Raw genomic sequence first — 10,605 nt, 5'->3', positions numbered from 1 at the left:
ACTCATATCACATCCATGCAAAAATCCCGCTGGGTTCCCCTGGATCGGGGGGATGTGATCTGTACCATCGGAGGCTGTGGACCTTCCGATCGTCCTTCAGCAGGATCCATGATCCAGTCTCGACAAGCGGACGTGTGCGCCGGCGAGATTATCGGTTGAGAATAGCCGAGATAGACATACTACAGCGTATGTAATTCTTCCCCTCCCTTTAGTCTCATGTGTCTGTTAAAGGTCTATCGTCTGTCTCTCTTTTTTACTTTTCATGCACGCGGGTGTGTTTGTGCAGGGCGCATTCTTTTCCATGAAACACGAAACGAGAAAGAAGAATATGGTTCTTCAAAATTTGGCCATGTTACCGCCTTAACGGTCACAACACTTTCCGCCTCGTCAACCTATGTATATCCAAATCTCTCTTTTGCCTCATTTTCCTTATGTTACAAAGAAAGGAGTGCCCCATTCTATTTTCTGCCTCTCAATAAATCAAATTTCCGAAAATAAGTCCTGTTCGTGCCCAAAGGCTGAAAAACAACTTGCTACCACAGACTTAGAGGCTGCTGGTTAATGAACCTGGTGAAATACAACGGAAATGCGAACTCCCCTTTTCATCTCCTGCTACCTCCTGCAGTATGGCTAACACACGACGGCATCTTCCATTCTCCATCCCCAGCGGGGGAGAGAGGACGCCCTCTTCTCAGTTTAGCTCAGGCCACAAGGAGACTCTCTTTCATGGTGAAGTTGGGACAATATCCTCCCCTGTACAATCAATTTTGTTAAAAACGAGCAACAAGGGAACTGGCAAAGAAAAAGGAAGGAAAAAGAAGAAAGAGAAAGAAAGAGAAACATTTCCCGTATTAAATGTGAAATTGGAGTTGGTCAATTTGGGAATCGGAGCTAAAAAGGCAAGGCAGAATTGAAAATAACGCTTCAACATCTCCAACGTCCAACCACCTCTATAAAACATACGGTTAACTCATAATATGTGCAAAGGCATAATCCCCCCGGCCCTCTCCTCCTCCCAACATGCAAAACCAAACGGGGCTAACTCTATCACAGTTGGTATTTCCGTGCATCCGCTGGAACCATTTAATCCCGAATATGATTCTAAGGAGCCAGCGGGTTGCGATTCCAAAATCTCGGCTGTGAAACATATTCACACTGTCGTTTACCTTGCGAGAATACCAAATTCGAAACATATGCAATATGTCTTTTCTTACCAGGGGAGTGTGGGGATTGACCAGAGAATATCAGAAGAGATACGTGGATGGCGTGGATAGCTTCCACTCAGAAGTGGACGCTCTACTCTCTACTCTCTCCTTATGGAAAACACAAAACTCGGTTGATGCTTCGACTCAGCCATCTCTTGGTTTGGCTGGTGCGATTTCTTCATACAGATCTTATATTTTTGTCTCTACTTTTTAGCAATGGCACTGTGGGTTTCCTGCCTCACGGGGGATAACGAATATATATATTGATATACAGATATGTACTATGTATATATCCATCTCATTGTAAAGCCAAATTCAAATGACGTGCTGTACAAAGAGGGTCCAATTTATTTCACTCTGATTTTCTATTTCCTTTACGCCTGCGCTGGTGATATTTTCTGCGTTTTCGCGTTATAATTTCATGTCACTTCTATTATCACATACCCCTTAACTAGTGCTCAAGAAGAAGTTATATCATCTCTGATTTCTTGAAAATGAAGAACAGTACATACTATTTATCAATAAGCCAAGTCTTTCAATGCAAATGCACCCATCCATCTTGTCTCTCAGTTTTGTCCTCTCATCATCAGGTAGACAGCGCAGATGCTTGCTTCCCTGGGATCACATATCTTCAAAGCACCCGTAAAAATTTGTTTCTGTATTTAATCACCCACCCCCATTCTATACAGAAAATAGAATAATCAAGCGAAAGGAAGATAAAAATAAATAAATATGAAAGAAGTGGCTGCAGAAATTCATCTCCCCCTCAGTACATCCGCAGTACAACCGCTCCCCGCAGCAGGCAGTCAACATTAGTTAGACAATCGGTCATATAGAGTTGGTTTCTCCGCTCTGTTATCCAGTCCCGCTACTGCAACGTCTCCAACATACAAAGCACCCTGAAGAGACAGTGTCCGACCGGTATATTTGTTTCGGATTCTATCCATCTTTTTTCTCTTGCTCACGGGCCTCGGGGAAAACGGGCGCAACTGATCGCATACAAGGTGAGGCGAAGTGAAGAGATATAATTGCAAACGCAAACCATGCCCGGAGCGACTATCACATAGGGAAGGGAGAGAAGGGGAAAGACAATTTGAGATTGTGATGAGGGTTGAGAGGGAGGCTTTGTGAGACACTGACGCCTCATCGGTAGGTCCTATGGACAATCCATCGACATGGATGAGAAAATATCATCCCGAGCTAGGTCTTCAGACCGTCTCTCTCTTGAATATTATTCAAACGGCAGAGCCATAGTTAGTTAGAGATACAGAATGAACAATCGTTGCCTTAGAAAAAGGGGCGTTGGGACGATGATAATCATTGCGTAGCCCTCGACTAAATTATTATCTGCTTCGTCTCGTTCTTGCAAATGACTCCCGAAACGTACCAGAGAGAGAAACCGATCATCTCACGAATCAGCCATATCCAGGATTTCCTTTCTGCTCGAGGTGAGAGAGATTTGCCATCGGTGGCAGGTAGTTAGCTTTTGGAGTTCCGTGTATCCAGCGGGGTCCCGCTGTGGCGTTTAAATATCTGTCACATCATTTTGACTCGGTAAGGAGGGGAAGCATGAGGAAAGATAAAATATTTTATAGAGAGAGCCAATCCACGCTTCAGAAAGATAAAGAGGTGTGCAATTACGATTATCTTATTACCCGAATTGAACCTCATCTAACTCTATTATTTCTTTAGACTATTCGGCAAGCAGAATGACAGAGATTAGGGTAAATATTCCTATGTATAATTATCGAATCCATATGCGTAACTACATGTTGCTCGAACAAATAGTAAATCCATTGCTGACCACGGCCCAGAACGCACCCAATCCGGACGGCCAATTCCGGCGAGCACCATCTGCCTTCCGCTCCAGCATCTCGCGCTCCCCAACGGCGCCATTCCCCGCCGAACGGGACCGATATGTCCTGTACATAAACACCGGTTGTCCCTGGGCGCACCGCACCAATATCGTGCGCACACTAAAGGGCCTAGAATCCATAATCGAGTGCGTAGTCTTAGACCCACGCCTGACTCCCGACGGCTGGTATTTCTCAGGAGAATACGGCAGCGCAGGCGCGGATCCGTTGTATGGCTTCACCCATCTGAAGGAGTTGTACCTCAAAGCTGACCCCGGGTATGTGGGCAACTACACAGTTCCTGTGCTGTGGGACAAGAAGAAGGAGACGATCGTGAGCAATGAGAGTGGGGACATTATCCGGTTCATGTATGAGGAGTTTGATGAGCTGTTGGTTGATGAGCAGGAAGCGTTGCGCGAGGTTAACCGCGCCGGCGGCGGGTTATACCCAGAGCACCTGCGGGCAAAGATTGATGAGATGAATGAGTGGGTGTATGAGACGGTGAATAACGGGGTATATCGATGTGGTTTTGCGAGGTCGCAGGAGGCGTATAACCAGAGCGTTTACCTTCTATTTGCGTCGTTGGATCGCATTGAAGAGCATCTGGGCCATCTGGACCATCAGCCATATCTGTTCGGCGAAAATATCACTGAGGCGGATATCAGGTTGTATACAACCATGATCCGCTTTGATGTGGCGTACCATGGGATTTTCAAGTGTAACTTGAAGATGATTCGGCACGACTATCCCCGGATTCATAGGTGGCTGAGGACGCTATATTGGGATGAATCGGAGAGGACTTGCGGGGGAGCGTTCAAGAAAACGACGCATTTTGATGTGGTGAGTGAAACCCATTCATTTTTCATTTCCCATTGTTGTTTCATTTCTCAAATGGTCTCCTTCAAATTGTTCGTGCGGAACAGTGCTGGTTTGAGGATGCAACCGGTTCTTGTTTTCCCTTATTTTTTCCATTCCTTCTTTCTTTCAGAATATTTCATTTCTGAATGGGAAAAGCTAACTGGATAATTTTCTATCCCTGTTCAATCAGTATAAACCCGCATATCTCTCATCCTTGCAAGTTAAAATGGGTAGTACCGACAAGCTCGTGCCTGCTGGGCCGTCTCCTGATATTTTTCCATTGAAGAGTGATCTATGATCGGCCAAAGCTGCGGTTTTCTAGCCCTCAGTTATGTCCAATGTCAATGAGAACAATGTCCGATGTGGTGCCCTTACGATAATACATGTACACTGCATACATGAACATGTTAATCAACTGATTTGAGACATACAACTCGTGTGGCTTTCGTTGCTGAAGATGCATACACATGTCGACATTGAGATATCATATCTACCATGTACTGAGTATCTACGTCAATATGATTTGCCGATGAACTCTTTATGTCCTGGAGCTTTTGAATGGTTACAAGTCAACACGACATGCACTATTCCAAACAAGCCCTTGGCATACTCAATGACATCTCAGCCGAGTTTTGGCGCTAGCGGCGGCTTGAACCCCCTTTCCCGCCCCCTGCCGTGCCAATTTACATCCCGCGCCATAATTGGGGATAATTAGTTGAGGACCCGGGAAGACCGAAAGCGAGCCACATGGTAATTGCCGTGGACTGATTCCGAAGGGGAAAAATGGAGCACACCCATAGTCTCATTACTTGGCAATCCATCCCCTGCGGGCGGCACCAACTAACAAAGTAAAGAACCTTCCACGAAGCATGGGGGTGAGGTGTGATAGTCGAAAGCCAGGAGAGGCTTGTGCTGCAAAGAAGCTCCGTAGCCGCGTGGAAGAACGGCGGAAATCCATTCCTCCAGAAGGAAGTGTGTATCTTCCCGACAAGGGGGAGGGACGAGTTTTGGCTCCCGGGCCTCGCCATCCCCGGGCTCCCTGAAGTGGTGAAAGGGGCAATTCGTTGAAGATCATGGGCTTCAGAAATCATAATGATAAGAATGGCGGGTCCCTGTCGAGAGGACCGGGGATGAGGCGGGATTGTTCTTGAAAGTATAACCTGAGTGGGTTTAGCGTAGCTGTAGGGAAATATTGATCATTGAAAGAGATGGGACATTGGACATCAAGCCTATGACAACAAGGACGAATTGACTCCGGGATAAGATGTCTAATTGGAAGTAATCATGCCAGTGGCTAGTTTACCTTTGCAGGAAAAAAATGCAACCAGCGCTGATTAACCAGGAAAAGAAAAAGAAAAATAGAGATAAATCATCATGTTTAAAAAGTTATTTCGCTTTATTAAAAGGGCCCAGGCCAGGGGGTCTATCCAATCCAATAATTTATATAAATACAGTATCTAAGGGAACGGAAGAAAAGAAAAAATGGCAGACCGGCAAAAGGCCGACGGGGATGTTTCCATGCGGCCATAACGAGCAGCTGGAAGGAAAAGAAAAAGAAAAGAGAAAAAAGCCTTGTCTTTTTGATAGGACGTGAGCTGTCAACATATTTTAATATCCCTGGGAAGGCCGCTTAATTAATTTATTTCCAGCAGGGGATCTCCAACTAACCGCGTAACCGGGTGAGAGGGTGCCATCGACTGAGCGGAGAGTTGTATACCGTTCTCCAGTTCGCGAATAGACAAGGGCCGCCGAAAAGCAATAATAAATCGGGGATGGATTTTAAAATCCCAGCAGGAAAAACAATCGGGTTTGATTAGGATAATGGGACATAACACGAGCAGCGAATGTCGCATTGGAGTGATGATGGATTGTAGTAGTAGCACGCAAGTATTATTTCCGGCGCCTGCGCCTGCGATCCCTTTTGATGGAGGTGCCTTCGGAAGATTTTGCTTACTTGCTGCTCGCCTGTTTCTTATATTCTACATTTACCTCTCTGGGGTTAAAAGCTGGTTTAGTCGACCCATTTCTCGCAGCTAGCCTTTGGGTGTTCGCGAGCGAAGCTTCCACGGTTCCACATCTGGAATGCTCCAGTTCACATCAAACCGGGGGTGTGCTCAAGACGAATTATCCAGCCAGAGTTAGCCTTGCGGGTGGATTTACCCCCCTGTAGAGTCAGCCCGCCAACAGACGACCAAGGAAAGCCGACATGGATTATGTTCAACCACTTACCGCCGTGGTATTACTGTATCCATGGGTGTGGGATTTGTTAAGTGCTGACCCGCATGCTTTTGCTGGGCCAAACATTGGCATACATTATGCAGTCCACCTGCAAGACAAGTGGTATTCAACTGATTCATGATGCCAGCGCTCAGAAAACTACCCAAAGGTGACAAGGCTAACGGGATAACGGAACAACATACACAGCATTTTCCTCTTCTGACAGGGCAAATAAATGATAACAGTTCCAGAAGCGAATGATGACACGCGGGTGTCTGGGGGGGTTGCTGCGTTTTTCATAGCCGTTTTCCGAGTCAAGCTTCGGGCTTATTTTGCAGATTTATTGACCGAAGCCAGCGGCAATCAAAAAGTCGCTCGTCCTGCGACAAGGGTGCAACTCTTTCCAAGCAGTCTACGGCGGTCGGCATGTCTCCCTGGTAGCCATGATCGGGAAACGAAAATCGTATCCCTAAAGGAAAACAGACCCGTAGATGGGCTTTGTAGAAACGAAATTCGAATCTCCCTGAATAGCGAACCCTTCCATTGCTTTTAAATAGCAAACTTCAGAACTTTCGATTATCCCCCTGTTCAAAGGGACCTTGTCTGGAGCACAGGGAGATACATCGAGTATCCGGGGTGACAAGTCATTCGCCCAACGCCCCTTTTTGTTTTTGGAGGTTGTTCCAAGGTTGCATTCTGCAGCCACTTAATGTCCAATTGATCAATCAGTTGATGCCTGTGATGCTCCTTGCAAGTGCTGCTGTTATTCAGTGTAGAGACACGTTCAAGACAGGGGAACGATGGAGGCCTTTTCCCATCTTTCTGATAGCTCCCAATTCTGATATCTGATATCTGCAAAAGGCCTAATAATTCCTAGACTGTTATTCCCCATATTCAAGGACAGTTAGTGGTCGTATACACGTCATATCTGCCATATCAGAAGACGCGCTGGATTTCGCTAGGCGTTCTGGAGGTATAATATCGGATTACCTCTTCGAAAGAATTGATGGTTGCCCGTTGTGGCATATCCATATGGCTGGTGAACTGCAAGACCAAGGCACCTCAAGAGAGTAGGGTAATTGAATGGGATGGCGGCATTGTATGTACCAGAATCTGCTCTGCAAAATTTACGAACAGAAGTCAGGCTAAACACCGTCAATTATGCAGGTCGAAGAATGGGGAAATCTCTTGACCATCGGAAGGCTTCTTCACTGCACCCTATCCTTGTCCAGGGATGGAAGTAAATGTACTGACAAAGATATCTTTGCCCCAAAGAGGATAATCAAGCAGGGTACCTTTCGAGCCGAGAATGGCAGCCAACATCATCCTATTATTAACCTGGCTGTTGGTAAAAGTATAAAAGTGTGGAGTGACGGAAAATAGTTGATATGTCCATTTTATCTCCTTACCCTCTGGTTTCGCCTCCTGTATCGATGAGCTATCGTTCCGGTAGCAAATGAATATGATGTGATATACGCGGTATTGACAACTACAAAGCAGAGGAGAGATTGCCTCTTAGCGACCAAGATACGGGAACAATCAAATGTGATAGTTAGCGTTTCATATTATTCAACAAACGGTTGGAACAGCTCGAAATCTCCACAGTAAAACCGTCCGCAAATAAGAACTCTCTTGTATATGCGTAAAGAACATCTGAGCGCCAACTTCGGACCGGCTGTCACTTTTCAAAAGAAACCCATCATTTTCCATTCCTTTATTTTGGGGGGAGGTGTTGAAACTTTTACCGTCATGGAAGCATTCTTGAACAGGAAGAATTATGCTCCATCCTGTCGTTTTTCCCAAAACGTATATCGCGTAGGCACGGTGGGTTTGGCTCCATTCGGCTGATTGGCACTGTTGAAAGATACAATTCTAACCCTGGCAGCGGGAAGGTCCTGGACAGTGCATACTCCCCTCCTCCATCTGCTGTATTCGAAGCTATTCGAAGCTATTCTTCAGAGTCTCCACAGTCAGCGTTAAGCACCCAGGAGTGGGTAAGTTTATTCCAGAAAAGGTAAAGGTAAGGAGGAGCATTTAACGGAGATAAGTAGAATTCTAAGAATGCACGATGGTGCTGACAGCACTAATGTACATGTAACTGAGCCAAGCAAACAATAACGCCATTGATCAACATGATACTGCATACGGCGCTTTTGTCCAGTCCATCCATTTCCACTCCTGAGGAATGGCCAGCCGGATGTGGGGAGGGATGCGGAGAAGCCATTTTTATTCATTCCTCTTGATCTCGCAGAAAAGGCCACCCAATAAAAAGTGTGCAGCTCTCACGAAGCTTCCCAGCTCACGACCTTATGTATATTGGTTCATCTCCTCTAAAAACCCCTCTCCCCCACCACAAAAAAAAAAAAAAAAAAAAAAAAGGCAAACGAGAAAAGAAGTGAAATCCAACAAAAAGCGCTAGCGGGCGGCTTTGACAACAGGGACCTCATCTGGCTCCCCAGACCGAGGAAAGTGGGTTTTAGTTCTCATCCGTATCTTGCAACTCATAACCTGTCAGCAGGGCGGTGCGTGCGCCCAAGCTCCAGAGGCCATCGTCAACTCGTTGCTGGCGGCTGGCGGGCGGACTATTCGAGCGGACTGGAGACCCTGTGCCGCTTGGCTCACGAGCTAAGGCTGGAGAAACAGAGAGAAACAAATGCTGAACAGACAGCAGCTGGCCATTCGTTGATTCCATTATTATTTATCGTGGAGCGAGAAAAAAAAAAGGCCTTGATCATAACTTCAGAAGTTTTCAGTCGGGTTCAAAGGACTTGTTACTTGAAAGCTAGTGTGCCTGATCGGCTCTGGCTTTCTCCCGGGCCACAGATTGACTCTGGAGGATTTTAATTTTCCTGATTTCCATACTATTCTTATCTGGAAGCCAAACGAGGGAAAGGACAAAGGGAAAGGCTGCATGCAATAAGGTTAGAAAGATGACGCTGGTTCTTGAATTGATTTTCCTAAAACAACCATCGATTTAACTCCGCGACAGAGAAAGCAAGTTTTTTTCTTCTGAATATTCAGATGAAAAAAATAGAGCCTGGAGAGAAAATAGTTATTAGTAATTAAGGTTTTTAGTTAGTTCATACAGGCTCACGCAGTGCCCAGTCGATGGATACTGCGTACAGAATATTCTGTAGAGAAAAAGAAAATAATAGACAAGTTGAAAAAAATTAAAAAAAAATGTGGATGGAGCAGGCTAGTGGTAAGATGACTGGCTTCCCCCTCGCTCACTCCTGACCAGCTGTCAGAAGAATAGCGAAATCTAGCCGTTTCTTGGGTGCGGAATGAACATGATGGCGGCTGGATTTGATCACGACCGCTTCCCGTTTCTAGATCCCTCATATCCCACTCCCTAAAAAAAGAAGGGGAGGGATTGGAGTTGATAAAACGCACGTGGTTTTTCTCTTTGGTATCCATTTGTCGTCTTATCGGTATGCCACATTGGAGAAGTTCAATAAATGGGCTACCAATACGGAGGAGAACAGGAAGAGGAGCTGCAAGTGGAAAAGCCAAATAAGTAGCTGAAATAAGGTTAGTAAAAGCGCCCCCCAAATGTTTTAAATTCCCCGCCCTCCTCGCTGGGTTCTGTGTGCTGGAGCCAGTGAGTTCGATGCTGAACAGTGCTCGCCTCTAGGGGCTACCGGTCCTGCATCTTATGGGGACGATTGGGGGCTAGTGGGGGCTCGTTTTAACTACAGCCGGAGGACGGTTTTAACCGAAGGGTGCGCCGTATGCCCCCCCCGAAAAATTGGCTGTTTTTGTAATTAGACGGAATTGACGGTTATATATTTGGAGTTAAATTTCTATTTATGGTAGTTAGTATAACCAACTAGCTACCCCTATAAATTATATAATTATACCTGTGTAAATCCGCAGGAAATAGAATCTAGGATTAACATCCCGCCGCTGTCAGCCTATCGTTTTCTCAAATTCCGGGGCATTTTTGGGGCATTTTTAGGGCATTTCTGTCTGGATTCTTCTGCTGGGTCCCTCACGTGCTGGCGCTGGCTCTCCTCCGAACCCAACGCCGCCGTCGCCGCCGCCTCACAACCTCAACCGTCACCTCTCAGCTCTCCTATACTCCTTGTACTTGTCAGTTCGAGAGAAGTCAGGTCGATCTCACAGCCCAACTTCTACCCTGATGCCCTTACTCCTCGATCTCTGCTGCCTGTGGTATTTTGCATCTTCTCAATAGCAAGCTGGCTCTGTGTGCTACCTCGGATAAAGTGCACCGGGGACAACTTTAGTTCTACCATCTCCTCTCCGCTTCCACAACGCCTCTGCTTGTCAGTGTGTAACAACCGTCCGTGGTTCTTATCCAGTCATTGGCACGAGAGGTAAGCTCCTTCTCATCTAACGCTGTACAGCGTCGAAGCCTATCGCTGTGTCGCATTCCTTGCGCGTGCTTATCTGATCTTGGATCTGCTTTCCCTTGACGACTCCCCCTTCTCCGGATTTTTAAAATACCTTAT

The 10,605-nt window shown here is 46.1% G+C and overlaps 1 protein-coding gene across 1 annotated transcript; it reads left to right on the top strand.

Moving 5' to 3' along the window:
- Positions 1 to 2,914: 2,914 nt before the first annotated feature.
- Positions 2,915 to 4,084, top strand: HCAG_07421 (hypothetical protein; the record flags this gene model as incomplete). The annotated part of the gene is made up of 2 exons (XM_001537949.1): positions 2,915 to 3,898; positions 4,073 to 4,084. 2 exons carry the CDS (start codon positions 2,915 to 2,917, stop codon positions 4,082 to 4,084), a joined length of 996 nt encoding a protein of 331 aa, XP_001537999.1.
- Positions 4,085 to 10,605: the final 6,521 nt, after the last annotated feature.

Source organism: Histoplasma capsulatum, genomic scaffold, assembly GCF_000149585.1.
Source record: "Histoplasma capsulatum NAm1 scaffold_8 genomic scaffold, whole genome shotgun sequence".
NCBI classification, from domain to species: Eukaryota; Fungi; Ascomycota; class Eurotiomycetes; order Onygenales; family Ajellomycetaceae; genus Histoplasma; species Histoplasma mississippiense.
Note: the sequence above shows the minus strand (reverse complement) of the source record. Positions and strands in the feature narration are given on the sequence as shown.